Source organism: Chenopodium quinoa, unplaced genomic scaffold (genome assembly GCF_001683475.1).
Source record: "Chenopodium quinoa cultivar QQ74 unplaced genomic scaffold, ASM168347v1, whole genome shotgun sequence".
Lineage (NCBI taxonomy): Eukaryota > Viridiplantae > Streptophyta > Magnoliopsida > Caryophyllales > Amaranthaceae > Chenopodium > Chenopodium quinoa.
In genome coordinates, this window is record NW_018744080.1 from 3,634,733 (window position 1) to 3,654,763 (window position 20,031).

The 20,031-nt window shown below is 42.9% G+C and overlaps 1 protein-coding gene and 1 pseudogene across 1 annotated transcript; both read left to right on the forward strand.

Annotated features, from left to right (window-relative positions):
- Positions 1-1,748, forward strand: LOC110691657 (annotated as a pseudogene).
- A 15,095-nt stretch (positions 1,749-16,843) lies between these two features.
- Positions 16,844-18,785, forward strand: LOC110691534 (zeatin O-glucosyltransferase-like). Its single transcript, XM_021868469.1, has one exon. It carries the CDS (start codon positions 17,199-17,201, stop codon positions 18,627-18,629), a length of 1,431 nt encoding a protein of 476 aa, XP_021724161.1. The 5' UTR covers positions 16,844-17,198; the 3' UTR covers positions 18,630-18,785.
- Positions 18,786-20,031: the final 1,246 nt, after the last annotated feature.

Here is a 20,031-nt window from a genome sequence, read left to right on the forward strand (position 1 = left end):
GCAGCAAGTGATTACACAAATACAAATTATTAGAATTTACAACAATCACGTATTCACGTACCAATAAAAAAAACACAAATTAAACAACTTGCATCTTCACAATTATCATGATTTTGTAACATTATAAAAACCAGCATTATTAATTCTACAAAATTAAACATCTTAACAAAAAAATATAATGGAAGGCCTAAACAACCACAATGAACAACACCCCAAAGTGGTAGTAGTAATGGTGCCAACACCGGCACAAGGCCATCTAAACCAACTCCTCCACCTCTCTCACCTCATCACCACCTATGGAATCCCGGTCCATTACGCCGGCTCCTCCACCCACAACCGCCAAGCAAAGGCCCGACTCCAAGGTTGGGACCCCAAAACTCTAACAAAAATCCAATTTCATGACTTCCATCTCCCTCTTTATAACCCATCCCCTCCAAACATTGACCTCAATGACACTAGCTCTTTCCCTCAACACCTCGTACCCCTTTTCGAGGCCTCGACTCATCTCCGCCACCCCGTTCTCAACTCCTACAACAACTCTCGAAAGATTTCGATAGAGTCGTAGTCATACATGACATTATCATGGCTTATGTAATACAAGATGTTAAACATCTCCCAAATGCGGAACTCTACACTTTCAACCCAATATCCGCCTTTGCAACATTCCTACAAACTTGGGGAACCATACCAGAAGAGCATAAGCCGTTTCGGCTACATTCGAGTGATGTTCCGGATCATATACCTGAAGATGAATACATGTTTATGTCACCAGAAATGATAGAGTTTATAGGAAAACAGTTTAAGCTCTTGGGGTTGAAGTCGGGTTGGATCTACAACACGTCGAGAGTGATCGAGGGAAGGTATGTTGAATTAATAGAGACTTTACATTCGATGAAGGAAGATGTAAAACATTTTGCCTTAGGACCTTTTAATCCGGTGGAAATCGAAACAAAAAGCGTCGAAAAAAGACATTACTCCTTAGAATGGTTGGATGAACAAGTGAAAAACTCGGTGATTTACGTGTCTTTTGGTTCGACAGTGTCAATGAAGGATGATCAGATTGATGAGCTTGCAAAAGGGTTGGAAAAATCTGGTGTAAAGTTCATATGGGTGCTAAGAGGGGCCGATCCGAACGATGTTTTTAAGGAAGGTGATGAAGTTATAAGGCCTAATCTTTTAGAAGGGTATGAAGAAAGAGTTAAAGGTAGGGGAATGGTGGTTAGAGATTGGGCGCCGCAGCTAGAAATCTTGGCTCATTCATCAGTTGGCGGGTTCATGAGTCATTGTGGTTGGAATTCATGTATGGAAAGTATTAGTATGGGTGTGCCAATTGCGGCCTGGCCTATGCACTCGGATCAACCAAGGAATGCGGTTTTGATAAGCGAGGTGCTAAGAATTGGTTTGGTAGTGAGGAAATGGTCACGCGGTAGTGAGCTTGTGATGTCGAGTACGATAGAGAATGTAATGAAAACATTGATGACTTCGGAGAAAGGAAAAGAGATGAAGGAAAGGGCTGCAAAATTAAGTGAAGAAGTTAAAGGATCAGTTGCTAAAAGTGGTGTTTCTTGTTTAGAAAGGGATGTTTTCATAGCATATATTACCCGATGATACCAACTCTTTTTAATCAATCTCACTACAAAGACACAATTAATGAGTCGGGTTTAAGTCGGGTCATTTTAAATTAAATTCAAAACAAGTTAATTTTTCATATATTTCAGTTTGGGTCTTTTTGAGGCCGAGTTTGATTCAATTTTACAATATACTATTTCATGTCAATTCAAAGGTCAAATTAAAACGGAAACGATTATTAGTTATAAGAACGTTGAATTTTCAATTTGGGATTTGATATGGTTTTGTATGATACTGTGTTGAGCTGGTTAATTGCACATTGAATTAAAACAACTTGAACTATTTGTGTAAGTGCAAAGTAAATTTATGTATCATTCACAAGTAGTATTGATGTGATTGATTATTTCTAAATCATAAAATGTACATTTACATTTAAATTTATATTATTTGAATCATTCAACAGCTAGTGATTTGTTAATATAAGCCTAACAATAATAATAATTATAGGTCCCTTAGTCTCTAAAATAAAATAAAGTAACAAAAATCATTTCGTCAGGAATTGACGGAGCTGAAATTTCATTGTAACACTTATTCTACATCTCTAATTGATTTTCATATCAAAAGATATTTTGGTATATGGGAGGAAAGGAATATTAATTTAAAAGTTAGACTATAATTTAAATCGTAAAACACAATCAATCTCATTATTGTATTAAAAAATATTCAGATAAGTCATTATCTCAAATACATACCCGGCTGTGGCTCCGTGGCTTAAGGATCCACAATCAAAACTTAATAAAAAATATATATTGCTATTAAATGGGGAATATATACTTGGCATATGACTAAATCATCAAAATGTTATTATTGAAATGAGCTTGAATCTAATTTGACATTTATACATGAACAAAGTATAATCAGGATCTATCAGGAATGACTAACGTAACGTAACATAGCAAACACAACTACACAAGGATCATTGAATTTTTTATGATATTTTTTATGATACTAAATTGACAGGAAACTAATTAAGTAGAGTTCTTTAATATCGACATCAATGATGAAATGAGCTTGAATCTAATTTGACATTTATACATGAACAAAGTATAATCAAGAATATGTTTAAAACTCTATCAGGAATTACTAACGTAACGTAACAAAGCAAACACAACTACACAAGGATCATTGAATTTTTTATGATATTTTTTATGATACTAAATTGACAGGAAACTAATTAAGTAGACTTCTTTAATATCGACATCAATGAAAATCGAACATATAAATTTGATTAAGTGATTAGTTCATGTTGCACATTTTAGTCAAAAACAGTTAAAACACCAAGCTATTGCATATAGTTTTTTGAAGTCCGTAGTAATTTAGTTTGATTAGTTATTAGAGAATTGCTAAATACCGCCAACATTTTTTATCAAACCGCCAACAAAAGTGATGAAGGGACAAAACTACCCTTACTCATCCTCACTTTGCTTTCTCTCTCTTAAGTGCATCAATCCTCAAACTCCACCGTCAACCACCACAAAAGCATCCATCATTGCCACCATCACTCACGCCTCCACAACCACCACCATGCCACCATGACCACAACCACCACCATCACTGCCCGCAACCTCCAAGGGGTACCAGTTTTTTTGTTTAATTTTTTTTTTTGTTGCCGAAATTCCCAAAGAACCAGCAGCAACAACCATTGAAGAAACAACCCACCACCTACCCTCGTCGGTAGGAAGGTGGTGGTTTCCTTTTAAATTCAGCAACCATCACAACCGACACGCAAAACCGGTCACCCGGGAAGGTAACCGATTTCCAGAGTCGGTTGACCATGGTAACCGGCGTGCAAAACCGGTCACCCATGACGGTAACCGGTTTCGAACGCCGGTTACCATGGTCAACCGACTCTGGAATTCGGTTACCCTCCCGGGTGACCGGTTGTGTTGGTCGCCGGGAATTGTTAAAAAAATCGAGTGAGATGACAAACTGGTATTTCCGACCACCATGATGCCATTTAATCACCTCCAATCCTTGCTGCCGCTGTCATTCTATCTCCGACGAACAACCGCTGCTTCCCTTCACCTCCGATGTACAGCCACTGTTGTGGTTGGGAAGTGGTGGTTGACTTGCGCCCCTAATAGGTGATGAGAGAGAAACAATAAAAGAGGAAGATGGAGGTGGGAATATAGTAAGGGCATTGGTGTCCATTCACCTTAAATGTTGGCGGTTTTGATAAATATTGTTGGCGGTATTTAACACCATGAGCACATAGTTCAAGGATCAGACACTAAAATCGTCACTTTCGCCCATCATCAAATTACAAAATTGGTTTGCATGTACCCAAGAGACTAGACTCACTTCGAGTCCTCGGCAATTTTCATACTCAGCCATTAACCAAAAATCATCACAACAAGCTTGATTCCTTAATTGCTTCCAAGAACTTTTTATGAATCAAATTGAGCATCACTCAACTAAATCAATAAGTGAAGCATTATTATGTACTAACACTTTATTAGTGCAACATTTCTTCCACATTTGTCAATTGGTAACTTCCATCATAAAAAAAAATTATTATTTTTGTAAAAAAAATTTTTAAAAAAATAAATTTTAATGAAGTAAACATTGAGAGTTTGAGACGGATCTAACGTTATCCCACATTACGACCAAATTATAGCTTATCACAATGATAAACTTAAAATGTTTATCAATGGGTATAAACGTACTTTAAGTTGTTTATTTAGGGGGTAAAAATGACATTGACACTAACAGTTTGTTTGGATAAAGAAAAGGAAAGGAAAGGAAAAGAAGGGGAGGGAGGAGAAGAGGAGGGGAGGTAAAAATGGTGAGTTTTCCTTCCAAATCTCTCCATTGTTGGAGGGATTAATTTTCTACTATATAATCCTTCCATTTATCTTCCCTTCAATTCCCTCCCTTCCTCATTTGCTATTCAAATGAAAGATACTCCATCTCTCCATTTCTCTTCTCTTCCTTTCCCTCCATTTCCTTCAATCCAAACACACCGTAACTTTCATATGATTCAAACAGGAGATCTTTTATAACATTTTCTCTCTTGCTCATTTATCTTTCTTCTTCCTTTCATACCCTTTTAAAGGTTCCAATGGAGAAATTGAAGCTCACAAGTAGATTTAATGGAGGAGTACGACAAAAAACCATGCACTTGAGTTCTCTATTTTTTTTAGAGTTTTAGTTTCATTTGGTGGCGAAGCCCCTGAAATTCGATGGAGAAAATGGTAGTTGTCCATTGATAAAATTTACTAATTCCTCCGTTGAAGCTCACTATTGACTGAGCTTAGAAACTAAATTTCGGCTGCACCTCCTTGCTTCAATGGAGAAAGCTCTCTAACATCGTCAATGTTTGTCCGACAATGACACGTGGTAAAAAGGAGCGAAATTATTTGTTTAATACACAACACAATTTTCAAAATCAGATATTTACTACTCCCTGCGTCTCATAATATAATTCTTGTTTGTGTTTTTTCACGATATTTAAGAAATAGGAGGAAAAGTGGAAGTAATATATTAATAAGAGTGAAAAGTACAATTATAGACAAAATTTATAGAGAGAAAGTGGATAAAAGTGTAAAACATGTTCAAAATTTAAGGATAATTTAAAAAGTATAATAAATAAAGTTAAAAAATTGAGAGTATAATTGTCTTTATATGCTATATGTTTAGGGTATTTTTACCCTAGACACGTGGACCAATGAGAGGTCGCCACGTGTCAAGGTCAGGATAGCCCATGTGGCTCAACATCCTCTTGACACTTGGTGCCCTCAGATATGTTTCTGAATTGGCAGCTTTCTGAAGGCCCAAACTCCTAGGAGCGCCGTAAAACGGCGCAGCCCACTAAAATCTAGGTCAAGTGACCTAGATAGGGGCGCATTTTCCAACGACCCTATAAATAGGGAGATATTTCCCCACCTTGAGGGACACATTGAATCATTAATTACACCCTTATTCTCTCACATCAGAGAAAGACCTGAGCTTGGAATCCGAGCAGATACCTACCTAAATTTTCGTTCTCTCTATTCCGTTTCAAGTTACTGACTTGTGCGTCGGAGGCGGAGCACCACCCAACCGGTGTCTCCGTTTGTTTTGCAGGTACAGCTCACTGCGGATCAGTCTTCGTGTTGTAACTCTCCCAAGGGACAAAAACACCCAAAACATTTGGCGCCGTCTGTGGGGAGAGTACCTCGAAGATGGTTCAAGAGTCTGTACCACCCCCTAACCGTCTGGGTGAAGACCCAGAAGTTTTTACAGACCATGAGGATGAAGATCCTCAGGTCGAAACTTTTACAGCCGGAGACGGCTCTCTCAGAACTAAACGCATCCGGCCCAGAGACACTCTGGAGCGGGGTGCTTCCCAGGCGGGTCTAAGCAGACCCCCTGGGCATTCGGAAGGGGCAACCCAAACGGCAGCTGGATCAACCCCTGTCACCCGAGACGAACTCATGAGGTTCATGACGAGTTTCAAGGGTGAAATTACAGAACTGATCACCAAAAGCAGGACTGGCCCAAGTAAAGGTCAGTCGGCGAAGAAGACTCCTCCAGAGAAGGGGAAGTCAGTCAGAAACCGGCAGCCCACTCCCCATCCAAAGGAGAAGGCAGCCAGGACCATTGATTGGTCAAAAATTCTCCTTCCTGGAGGGAACACCAGTAACACTCGCCGGCCTCAGTAGCCGGTGAGAAGTAAGAAATCAACTCTTGATGCCCGGGAGATTATTAACCGGAAGAGAAACCAATCGTTGTCTGAGTCGGCTTCAACGTTGAACTTTCCAGACAGCTTCAACAACATCTCTGCAGGGAGTTCACCCTCCTTTCATGAGATCCAGACAGGCGGTAATACCGTCCATTCTGGTCCTCATATGATTGGAGCCGTCCCGTATGTGCCTACTCAGGCTTACGGGCAGTATCCTCCTCACTTCATGCAGCCGGCCTTCTTTGGGGGTCAGGCGGCGTATCCAAATGTCCAGCCATTGGACTGGCAGCTTCGCCTGCTACGCCTGGGTGAACAACCTTCTGCGTTCACTCGGGAGATAACCGAGGCGGCTCAGCCGGCCAAGGTTAAGAATGTGTTGGTTGGTACCTATGATGGTACCACCAATCCGGAAGATCACCTCATGGCTTACACCAACCTTATGTATCTGCAGGGGTTGGATGATGCCACCTGGTGTCGATGCTTCCCGGCTACATTGAAGGGCATTGCCCATCAATGGTTTGGAAACCTGCCAGCCGGGTCTATAGACAGCTTCAAGAAGCTTGCCTTCCTGTTTGCTTCCAACTTCTCAATGAACATCCCTGCTAAGAAAACAAGCCTTGATTTGAGCACTGTTAAGCAGGGAGAGAGAGAAGGGCTGCGCTCATATGTCAGGCGGTTCAACCTGATCAGAATTCAGATTCATGGACTGTCTGATGAGGTAGCTTTTACAGACTTTTTTAAAGGTCTGAGAGACGGGTCTACCTTTAAGTTCGACCTAGTCAGAAAAGGGGCTTTCACCCTACAGGCGGCCCTGAGAGAGGCGGAAAGCTACATTCAAGCAATCGACCTCTGCTCGCCTGGTAGCCAGTCGGACTTTAAGAAGTCTGACAAGCAGAGAGATAACCGGCCTGCTCAGCCGGCAAAAAAGAAAGAAGAGAGCAAGAAGAGAAAAGAGGTATGGGCGGTTAGTGACTCTGACCAGCCATCCCAGAAGAAGAAGAAAGAATTTAAACCGTACGTCCCAAAGTACGAGTTTAACAAGGACTGCAACTCCATCCTCATGGAGATAAAGGACCGGCTGTCCCTTGAGAAGCCGAATCCAATGAAAAGTTCCGTTCAATCCAGGAACAAAAATAAATTTTGCCAATATCATGAGGAAGTTGTCCATGACACCAACGTCTGCTTCAGCCTACAGAGGACGTTGGACCGTCTTGCTGACAAGGGGATGTTGAAGTCCTATATTTCCAAGTCCCCAGCCGGGGCAAAAAAGAAAAACAAGGGTCAGTCCTCCAAGACTACCCCCCAGCCTGCTAGTAGTTCGGATACCGACAAGGATCCGGTCTACACTATAGCAGGCGGGTTTTCATGTGGTGGCCCTACCATCAGGGGCACCAAGAGCCATCTTCGAAAGATGGACAAAGATGATGATGAGCAGGCGGAAACCAGCTCCTCCTTCCCAGATGTCTTAATCATTGAGAAGGACAGGGGTAGCGTCCGCCGCCCGCATGATGACCCGGTGGTCATTGAATGTAAGGTTGCCAACTAGCTGTTGGACGAATCCTTATTGACACCGGCAGCTCATCAGACATCATCAGCCTCCAGTGCTTGCAGAAGCTGAAATACAATATCAGCAGCATGCATCCGGTCACCCACCCCTTGGTTGGTTTTGGGGGTGGGATGGTCTATCCTGCCGGAAGAATTGATTTACCCATCTGGCTGGGGGAGAAAGGCCAGGGACGACATATTGTCGTCAGATTCTTGGTCGTTGAGGAGCTGACCGCCTACAACATTATTTTAGGCCGGCCAATCCTCAACGTGGCCAAGGCAGTAATCATCTCATCTCTCATGCTCATCAAGTATGAGAAGGATGATGGCTCTGTTGGTTCCCTGAATGGGGATCAGAAGACGACTCGGGAGTGCTACCTCTCAGCCGTCAGGGATACTGTAACCCCAAGTGTCCAGGAACCAATAGACCTTGACAATGTCAAGGATGCCGATTCAGCACCCGCCCCACCAGCAGCCGGTAAGAAAAGAAAGGCACCTCTACTGGTGGAGGTGAAGAAGGAGAAAAAATAGCAATCACTGACCGGTGAGCAGTCAGATGAGCTTCGTCCCCAACCGGCTGGAGAAAGCATTGATCTCGTTCTGGATAACAGCCGTCCAGAACGTACTGTCAAGGTTGGGAATGTTGCTCATGCTACTTTGGGTGCAAACTTGCACCTTCTGCTGAAGGAATTCAAAGACATCTTTGCCTTCGAAGTGAAAGAGATTCCAGGTGTCAGCCCGGATCTCGCTATCCACAAACTCGCCGTGGACCCCAAAAAGAAGCCCATCCGGCAAAAGAAAAGAAACCACGGCGAGGAAAGAAGTCAGGCGGCAGCTTCCGAAGTCAAAAAGCTGCTAGACGCCAGGTTCATTCGGCCTTGTAATTTTCCCGACTGGGTGGCCAATGTGGTCCTTGTTAAGAAACCGAATGGGACCTGGCGCATGTGTGTTGATTATACAGATCTCAACAAGGCGTGTCCAAAGGACAGTTATCCGCTTCCAAAGATCGACAGTCTGGTCGACTCTACAGCCGGTCACGCCTTGATGAGTTTCATGGATGCCTACTCCGGCTTCCATCAGATACCCCTGTGGAAGAAAGATCAAGAAAAGACGGCCTTCGTCACTGATCAGGGGCTATTCTGTTACACGGTGATACCGTTTGGCTTGAAAAATGCGCCGGCTACATTCCAACGGATGATTAACACTGTCTTTGTTAATCAAATTGGGAGGAATGTAGAGGCATACATTGATGACATGATAGTCAAATCCAAACAGCAGACGGATCACCTTGCTGATCTCCGAGAAACCTTCACCACACTCAGGCGGTATAAGGTCATGTTAAATCCTAAGAAATGCGTCTTTGGTGTTGAGTCTGGGAAGTTTCTCGGATTCCTGATTGATCAAAGGGGGATAAAGGCTAACCCTGAGAAGATACAGGCGGTGATTGACATGAAGTCACCCCGCACTGTCAAGAAGCACAGAGACTAACCGGTTGCCTGGCCGCTCTAGGGAGATTCCTCAGCCGGTCAGGTGACAAATGCCTTTACTTCTTCCAGGCAATCAGGAAGAAAACCAGATTTGAATGGGGGGATGAGGCTGAGGCGGCCTTTCAACGGCTGAAAGAACACCTCCACTCTTTGCCAAGACTTGTTAGTCCATTGCCTAGGGAGGTGTTATACATGTACTTAGTTGTCTCAGATCATGCCCTCAGTGTCGTTCTCCTTGCTGAGAGAGACGATGTTCAGCTTCTGGTCTATTTCATTAGCCATGTCTTAAAAAATGCTGAGCTTCAGTATCCCATGGTAGAAAAATTTGGCCTTGCCCTGTATATGGCTTTCAAGAAATTGAAGCCATACTTCCTGGCCCATCCGGTGGTAATCTACACCGACCAACCCCTCAAGCGGCCAATGTCTACCCTGGAGTCATCCGGAAGAATGTTGAAATGGGCTATTGAAATGCAAAGTCTTGAAATCACTTTTGAACCTAGGAAAGCAGTGAAAGGTCAGGCGTTTGCCAACTTCATTGTTGAAATGACCCGACCGGTGCAACCGAAAAATCTTGAACGGGTTTGGAAAGTGTATGTAGACGGAAGCTCAACAAAGAACGGCTGTGGTGCAGGAATTATATATGAGTCTCCAGAGGGGGACAAATTTGAATATGCACTACGGTTTAAGTTTCAAACCTCAAATAATGAGGCAGAATATGAAGCCCTGCTAGCTGGAATCCGCATGTGTAAGGCGGCAGGGGCAATGAAGATTGACGCCTATTCTGATTCACAGTTGGTCGTTAGCCAGTATGAGGAAACATATGAGGCAACTCATACGGCTATGATAAAATATCTTCAGGCAGTTAAGGAAGAGACTGGGGCACTTGAGGAATTCCGTCTGAATCAAGTGCCCAGGTCAGATAACAACCAGGCGGATACCTTGTCCAAATTAGCTTCATCCGCCTGTTGTGATACTCCTCGGTCGGTTTTTTGGGAAGTTCTTGAAAAAAGAAGCATACATGAAGAGCCCATTGGAACCTTAGACCGAGGCTCCACTTGGATGGATGCCATCCGGGCTTACCTTTCAGACGGCACGCTCCCTGATTCACCACAGGAAGCAGCCGTCCTGAAAAAGCGAGCCGCAAGCTTCGAGTTGAAAAATGGAGAACTCTTAAACCCCTGTTGAAGTGTGTCACCCCAGAAAAGGGGAAGGAAGTTCTCGAAAACTTACACTCGGGATTCTGCGCCTCTCATATAGGCGGCAGGTCTCTAGCCGTCAGAGCCAGACGACATTACTTTTGGCCCACTCTTGAGGCAGATGCCAAAGAGTTGGTGAAGAAATGTGACAAGTGCAAAAAATTTGGCAAACTTATTCACCGACCGGCTACTAATCAGACGGCCATCCACAGCCCAATCCCGTTTGCGAAATGGGGAATGGACATTCTAGGTCCTTACACGCCTGCTCCAGGTGGAAAGCGCTACATCTTGGTGGCTGTGGATTACTTCACCAAGTGGGTGGAGGCTGAGGCGGTCAAAAACATCAAGACCTCAGACGTAATTTCCTTCATTTGGAAAAACATTATCACCCGGTACGGGGTACCTATGTCTATGGTGTTTGATAATGGTCCTCAGTTTGAGACGCCTCAGCTAAAAACTTGGTTGGGAGATCAGGGGATCTCAAGCTATTTTGCATCTGTTGGCCGGCCCCAAGCAAACGGCCAAGTTGAAGCCTTCAACAAACTCATCTCAGACGGCATCAAAAAGAAAATAGAAAGAGCCGGTGGCTTATGGGCAGAAGAATTAATCCATGTCCTGTGGGCCATCCGGACAACAGCGAAGGGGGCAACCGGCGAAACCCCATTTCTCATGGTATACGGTGCTGAAGCCGTTTTGCCTATTGAGCATTATGAGCCGACTCTTAGAGTTTTTCTCTATGATGAAGAGGCAAATTGGGAGGCCATGCGACTGGCATTGGACTCCCTCCCGGAGCGTAGGGGCAATGCTGTCCTGCGCCATGAGATATACCGTCGGAGGATGACCAGAGCCTATAACAAGAGAGTGCACAAGCGTCCTTTGAAAGTTGACGACTTAGTGTTACGGAAAATGGAGGCAACTGGTAGGGCCAATGAGCTGGGAAAGCTAACCCCAAATTAGGAAGGCCCCTACCGGATCTATGAAGAAGTAAGGGACGACACCTACCGCCTGGAAACTCCAGAAGGCAGGCGCCTGCCTAGAACTTGGAATGTAGACAATCTAAAAAAGTACTACTTCTGAGAATGTAAACTTTTTGTAAAAAGTGAGTCAATTAATGAAGATTCAGACTTTGTTTGCAAAATTAAGTAATCGTTTGATTATCCTTCCGGGTAATATCCAGGCGGATTCCCCATCTACCTAACTAAGTTAGACACTTAGTGAAGGTTACATTTGTTTATCCGCCTGGGTAATACTCGGATCTCTTGTTTATTTAAGTTTAATACTTTGTTTATTCATCTACCTGGCTATCCGCCTGGGTAATACTCAGACGGATTCTCTATTTATCTAACTAAGTTTGATACTTAGTATGATCAAATATTTGCCAGTCCGTCTGGGTAATACCCAGACAGACTCGTTTGCTTTAAAAACTAAGTTCAATACTTAGTGTAAATTCAATACTCTGACTAAAAACTAAGCGCAAAAACGTTTAGTGGCTATACAACCGGTCTCAAACAAGGTCAGAGGCCAAAATGGCCGGATGGTTGCTCATTTTATAAAATCGCCTGTCCCAACATGGACAAAGGCGTCCGGCGACACCCCTCCGGGTGCAATCGTCGCAGAGAACGGACTATTTGTCGGTTCTACCCATGCAGACGGCAAAAATTGAACGACCAAATTGGTCAACTCATAGCCGTCTGACCAAAATAACCTAGGAAGAACGAATAAGTTTCCAGATACCGGATGCCCATAGGCATCAGTCGGTCATTGATAGAGATTCTTGGGTTATTTATTCCAAAGTTGCACTCACTTCCCCTATTGGGGCAAAGGATTGTGTAATGGCTACGCATTAACCCCAGACGGAATATAATCGTCTGGGTAAGAAGCTCGAAGCACCCGCTTTTATGGCCGGCTGTGCACTTGGTTTGGGGCAATCACCATTGTGATTGATTGGCCTAAAAACACTCCATACTTCTCCAAGTATCAAGTGTTTTCAAGCCAATCAATCAGCCTGACATAAAACCAACCACAAAGCCGCCCAGGGGCAAGAGCACCCGGATTGCAAATTGCCGCATGCTTTTTTAAGTTAGGAAAAATACTATAGAATTGCAAACATAGGAATAAAAATTCAAATCGAAAAAACTCAAGACATATATAAAATCCGACTGAGTCGGAATACTTCATTCATATAAAATGGCACAAAGGCCAGAATAATTGTTAACCGGAGACATCCGGTGAAGAAAGAAAGTAAAAATGTTAACCCAACCCCATGGTTGGTAAAAAGATACAACAAAACACGGCATGCAAGCCGGTAAATAACATTGATTGGCATACTGCCGCAGAAAGGTGGGAGACTCGCCTAAGGCTGAGGCGGAGTCTTCTCCGGCTGAGTTTGGCTGGCTTGACCCTCTTGATGATCATCCGCTGGCTCCTCATCATCCGAGACTTCATATCCCTGCTCAGCAGCCCAGTCTTGGAAGCGAGGTGGAGGAGCATCACCCAGTTGCTGGGCATCATATACCTCAGTGGCATAATCATACCTCAGCTTATAGACCTCAAAGTCTATTTCTGGGTAGAGGAGGCCCCAGGTGATCTTCAGCTGGGCCAAGTTGTCCCGCTCATTCTCCTCGGTCAGCCGGGTTTGCTCCTTGGCCAGCTCATCCGCCTGCTTGTTGCGCAGGGTCATGAGCTCGAGCTTCAGGCGGTCATTGTCAGTCCGGAGTTGGGCATTCTCTTTGTCAGCATCCTCTAATGCCTTGAGATCAGAATTGGCATCCTTCAGCTGCTTGTCAAGGTCATTAGCCCGGTTGTTAGCTTCATCGTTTGCAGCCGTTAAACTCCGGATCAGCTCCTCCTATTTCAACTCTACTGCTTTAATCTTTAAATTACACATATAATCAGAATGTTCAGCAAAGTTGAGGTTTTCTAGGGCCCTCCGTTTGGCGTCATTTACCTCTTCCTGTTTCCGCCTGAAGGGGCCCCGGAGACTGTCCACTCTCACCATGGCCTGAATCAATAACAGCCGGTTTATGAGTTAGTCAGAATAAAGATTAAAGACATCAAGGTAGAGGAATCATGTACCTCAGCCAGAGAGCCCATTATCCGGTCAAAATCCACGACCTGCAGATCAGGTATGGAGGCCTTCTCAGACCGGGTGAGGGTCCTCACCATCCGCTTCGCGAAGCCGGCGAGATCCGGCGGGTTAGGAAGCAGATCTGCATCAAAAGTAGTTCTTTGTGAGATAGATGCAGCGTAGCTGGCATTCATCTGTTGCCGGCTGCTGGCTGACCCTTTTGAAGAATCAACCTTAGTCTTAATTCTCATAAAATTAAGTGGCCAAGGTATTTCATTTCGCTCCTTACCGTGAACTTCCGGATGGGTCTCCGGCTTGTCCTCCCCCCCAGCGGTTGCCGCACCGCCTGCAACCTTAGGTGGCTCGCCACCCTTCGAAGCCGTAGAGGCCTCTGGCGCTTTCTGCTGTTCTGAGCTTTCACTCAGTTTCTTCAGAACAACAGGGGATTTGTCCCCAGTCGTTGGACGACCAGATTGGGCAGAACTTTGCTTCTGGGGGGGATCCTTCCTTGCGACTTTAGCAGCCGGAGCCTTCTCCAGATCATCCCCCTGCCTTTTGAGAAGCTTGGAGAATGATCGAGGTATTTTCTTGGCGGACTCCTGAGAAAGAAGCAAAATATAAGTATACCCAACCGGTATATATATAAAAAAAAATGCAAACATAAAGTCAGGCGGTCTTACCCCGCCTTTCTTCGTAGCCTCGACGGCTGCCTTTTTGACAAGGGCCGCCTCCTTGCGCAGTAGCGCCGCAGACTTAGCAGGGGTCTTATTCTGGTCAACCATCCTCAGGGCTTCTTCTGCAAAAACAAGAAGGTCAAGTTAGAAAGAATTAAGGCAAGTTTGCAATAAAAAAAAATATATATATATAATGACAATCATTCCGGATGAGAAGTATTCTACCCCTGGAAAACATCGTACTCAGTCCGCAGGCGGACAAGAAGCACTCATCTTTGAAGAAGTCCGGATGGGGGATCCAGTTCTTGGGAACTATGATGTGAGTCCCATCCCCCATGGGCTCAGTTGTTGTCTCAAAAAATCCCGGCTCCATGATTTGCTCCCGGGCTTTAGTAGATAGTTCCGGGAGAGGGCATTTACGTCCAAGAAGAGCCGGCTCAGTGTTGTACCGGCGTAGTGTCCGGTTGTGTCTTAGGGTTGGAGAGGAAATCAAATAGAACTTGTCCTTCCACCCGGACCACTTGGACACTTTGTCCAAAGTCATTAGATATTGGGGCAGGGTAGTCAGCGTATACCATGCCCCATGGCCGCTTGGAGCCTTGCTCAAGTAGTGCATATGAGCGAAGGCAGAGAAGCTGGGGTTCAAGTTTTGGAACTCGCAGGCGGCAATGTAACTTAATATGTTCACCCACGAATTAGGGGTGAGCTGCCAAACCCCCAGATCAGGGGTGGAGGGGGAACCGGAGGCCGGCTTCTATTACCGCTTCATAGCAGATGAAGTAGTCATCTGCATGGTCAATGTCATCCCCCCAGGCCATCACAGCATCAGCTGGAGGGACAATAACTTCCCAACCTTTTCCAAATGGATGTTTATCTTTAAAAGCCCTGAACCCGCTATTAAGAAGGGCAATGTTACTCGGCAACATCCGGGTTCTTTTGGGGTTGGGATGGTCAGCAACTTTGGGCGGCTGCTGATAGTCAGCCGCAAAATCTCCTTGGTCAGAGCCGGAGGATTCCGCTCTTGATCCCTGGCCGGCTTCAGCGTCGCCGGCTTCATTTGAGGAGGCGGCTCCTTCGCCGTCCACCTCTCTTACTCCCGAGCTCCCAGAGGTAGAGGGAGCCTCCTCGTCAGATCCGCTCTCCTCCAAATTCCTCGGATCCCCTTCCGGGAAAACCTCATCGGCAGGCACTCTCATGGTGCGCCGGCTCTTAGACCGCCTGGCCGTTTGTTTCGTTCTGGCCATTGTGTCCTGCACAGACACAGAGAGGGAGGAATTCGGAGATGAGCATATTGGTTCCGACAGTCCAGAAGAGGCACCCCCTGTTCTAGACTCAGCCGTTCCTGGGGATCGGCTGAGTGTCCTAGGCAGTGCCGAGTGGGTGGATTGGGAACTCATTTATGTTCTATTAAGAAAGCCGGGTATACAGGCGAAAAACGGTATGCAAATTGAAAGGGAGAAAAGCTAAAATGGTACAGGCGGTTACCTTGCTTTAACTCTGGAAAATCTGAAAACCGCTATAGCCGGTGAGCCGGGTGATGAACTTCTAGCACTCGGAAGCTTGAAACTTGCTGTTATGCAGGCGGGAGCGGAGAAAATTCTCTCTCTAGAAATCTCTCTTTTTCTCTCTCTAAAAAGTCAATATGAACGATAAGAGTGAAAAGGAGGGGGGGTAACTTTCTATTTATAGAAAGTAAAAGTGGGGGGAAATTTTGATTTGAAATTCAAAATTTTACCCGTTACTGTTCACCTATGAAAGGTGGACACGTGTCACAGGCCCCACGTGACATGCGCGTGCGACCTGTGAGGGGCAAATGTTTAGGGTATTTTTACCCTAGACACGTGGACCAATGAGAGGTCGCCACGTGTCAAGGTCAGGATAGCCCATGTGGCTCAACATCCTCTTGACACTTGGTGCCCTCAAATATGTTTCTGAATTGGCAGCTTTCTGAAGGCCCAAACTCCTAGGAGCGCCGTAAAACGGCGCAGCCCACTAAAATCTAGGTCAAGTGACCAAGATAGGGGCGCATTTTCCAACGACCCTATAAATAGGGAGATATTTCCCCACCTTGAGGGACACATTGAATCATTAATTACACCCTTATTCTCTCACATCAGAGAAAGACCTGAGCTTGGAATCCGAGCAGATACCTACCTAAATTTCCGTTCTCTTTATTCCGTTTCAAGTTACTGACTTGTGCGTCGGAGGCGGAGCACCACCCAACCGGTGTCTCCGTTTGTTTTGCAGGTACAACTCACTGCGGATCAGTCTTCGTGTTGTAACTCTCCCAAGGGACAAAAACACCCAAAACACTATACAAAAATAAAATAAGAAAAACATTTTAGAACCTCAAAATAGAAAAAAAAAAAAAAAAAAAAAAAAAAAAAAAAAAAAAAACTATATGAGGAGACGTAGGAGTAAAAATATCATTAGGAGCAACTTGGACTTTCTCCCACGTTACTATGATTTTGTCTAAGTATAATAAACCACAAAAATGTGCTAATATTGTACAATACTACAATACATTGAAGAAACGTTGAAAGTTAAAAAAAAAAAAAAAAAAAAAAAAAAAAAAAAAAAAAAAAAAAAAAAAAAAAAGGAGGGGGGAGAAGTGTCACGTGGGACGTTGGTCGTTTACTAGTTTTTTTTTTTTTTTTTGTTTGAATAGTGGTCGTTTACTAGTTGATTGAGTGAGAAAAAGTAATAAGTACACAACTTGAGGAGCAAATCAGAGAACATGTAGAGTTTCAGTCCTTGTTTGTTTTGAAAACTACTGTACAAAGATTTGTGGAGATCATCCACCATGACTCCACTGTCTACCCCACTATATTATTGACTAATACTATGTGTAAAATTCCAGCAATCTCACAATATATGTAAGGCAACAAAAACAGCCAACAAAATAATCTTGTAAAGTTCCAGCAATCTCACCCAAAAATGGAAGGCCACAATTCTAGTGAAGGCAGGGAGCAAAGTTGCCTCAATCGCACACTAGCCGAAGTGGTGGTTGTGATGGTACCCTTTCCGGCGCAAGGCCATCTTAACCAACTCCTCCACCTCTCTCACCTCATGACCTCTTACGGATTAGCAGTACATTATGCAGGATCCTCCACTCATAACCGACAAGCCAAACTCCGCATCCAAGGTTGGGACGCGGATAGTTTGAGCAAAATCCATTTCCATGACCTTGAACTCCCGTCTTACGACTCCCTTCCTCCCAACCCGGACAACTCCAACCATTTTCCTAGGCACCTGCAACCACTTTTCGACGCTTCTTTACATCTACGTCAACCTGTTTGCCAACTCTTACAGCAACTTAAAACCAAGTTCAGTAGAGTTGTTGTGGTTCATGATAGTTTGATGGCTACTGTTGTCCAAGACGTACATTCCATCCCAAATGCTGAAACCTACTCCTTCATTTCAATATCAGCATTTACTTTTTTCTTCAATTCGTGGGAAAAATTACAGCAGAAACCTTTTCCCTTAGACTCAGATATTCCGAAATTTCTTCCCTCCAATGACGGGTGCTTCACACCTGAGATTTTAAACATAATGATCCAAAACCGAAAAATGTTAGGATTAGAGTCAGGAAGACTCTACAACACGTCTAAGGTTGTAGAAGGTAAATACATCCAACTGTTGGCGAAGCTATCAACAAATAATAAGATGAAGCACTTTGCAATTGGACCTTTGAATCCAGTGCAAATGAAAAGCAAAAACGGAAAATATAGACATACATGCCTGGAATGGCTAGACAAACAGGAGACAGCTTCGGTGATATACATCTCTTTTGGATCGACAACATCAATGACAGATGAGCAGATCATGGAGTTGGCATTAGGATTGGAAAGAAGCGGACAAAAGTTCATATGGGTGCTTAGAAGGGCGGACACTGGAGATATTTTCACAGGTGGTGAAGTTGGGAAGCCTCAGCTGCCCGAAGGGTACGAAGATAGAGTGAAAAACAGAGGAATTGTAGTAAAAGACTGGGCACCTCAGCTAGAGATTTTAGCACATCCGTCAACAGGTGGGTTCATGAGTTATTGTGGGTGGAACTCATCTATGGAGAGCATCAGCATGGGAGTGCCAGTCGCAGCGTGGCCTATGCATTCTGACCAACCAAGGAATGCCTTTTTCATGACTGATGTTCTAAGAATAGGTGTGCTGGTGAGGGATTGGACACGCCGTGCTGAGCTGGTGCCATTCACTACTATAGACACCGTGTTGAGAACATTGATGGCATCAAAGGAAGGAGAGGAAATGCGGAAAAGGGCTGCAGAACTAGGTGATGCTGTTCAGGCATCAGTTGCTAAAGATGGTGCTTCTCGGTTAGAAATGGACTCCTTCATATCCCATATCACAAGATGAGTATCATGAACTGATTTGTTCAATGCAGGATTCTCGATTACAGAGGATCTGTTCATAGTTTTAATGCAGCACTTAGTTGATTTGGGCAGTCTCTATGAGATAATCGTGCATTTGTGCCATGTCTTCCTAAATTTCAATTTTCAGAAATTCACCAGATTTGCAAATGTTTACTGTTGTAACTTGTAAGCAATCAAACAGACTTTGTTAACTCAGTACATCATATTCAGTCCTATCTCTTTAATATTTGATCCCCAAAATATTGAGTTCCAATAGAATATATATATATATATATATATATATATATATATATATATAGGGGAGGGATCCGGTGAGAATAGGTCCATATGTGAGAATTCATACTTATATGAGAACTGATTTAAAATTTAAAACATGTGGATAAAAATTTAGAACATACGAGTTAAAATTTAGAACATGTGACTCAAATTAAAATTTTGAACATATGAGTAATAATTTAGAACATTTGTGTGAGTAATATGTTAGAACATCTGATTTAAGAATTAGAACAAGTGATTAAAAATTTATAAAATTTGCTTTATGAAATTTTAAACATATGAGTAACATTTAGAACACTTGATTTAAGATGATGAACATGTGAATAAAAATTTAGAACAAACTAATATTCAATATAGAAAGTGTGAGTAAAGAATTTAGAACATACGAGTAAAAAAAATAGAATATACGCTTTAAAATCTGGAACATATAATTTAAAAATCTTAGAAAATCTAGAACATATAATTAAAAATCTTAGAACACACGTTTTAAAATTTAGAACATATAAAATTTAGAACATAAAAGTTAAAAGTTTGGAACAAGTTATTTAAAATTTATGACATCAAGCTTAACTAATTTATGGTTTAGAACATGTGAGTAATAAATTAGAACATTTGATTTAATTTAGAACACCTAAAAAAAAGTTTAAAACATCATATTTAAAATTTAGAACATACGAGTAAAAATTTAGAACATAAAGAGTGTTCTCACATAAGAAAAATTCTCACGAGAGTCTTCCCCTATATATATATATATATATATATATATATATATATAGATATAGTCTTTTTCTTTTTTTTAAAGCACTAAAATACTGATAATTAAGAAACAACCAATAAGAAATCCTTTGTGCTGTCACAATGCTTAAATTTCTTCCATTCCAAAATAAATGCATTGGTTTGACTAACACACTTACTAATGCACAAGATTGATCATTAATGTCTACTTATCTATCACGGAGTAGTAAAAATTATGAAAGTAGATATGTTATACAATAAGATGAATCTATAGCGAATTTAAAATAATATTCGCATTTTGACTTTTTGCATTATTTATATACAGAGTACTAATTTTGACTAAAGTTTTTTTATTATTTTTTTATACTTCTAAT

Bases quoted from the DNA above. Each gene is read 5' to 3' on its own strand.
- LOC110691534 (XM_021868469.1), top strand. From the start codon at position 17,199: ATGGAAGGCCACAATTCTAGTGAAGGCAGGGAGCAAAGTTGCCTCAAT.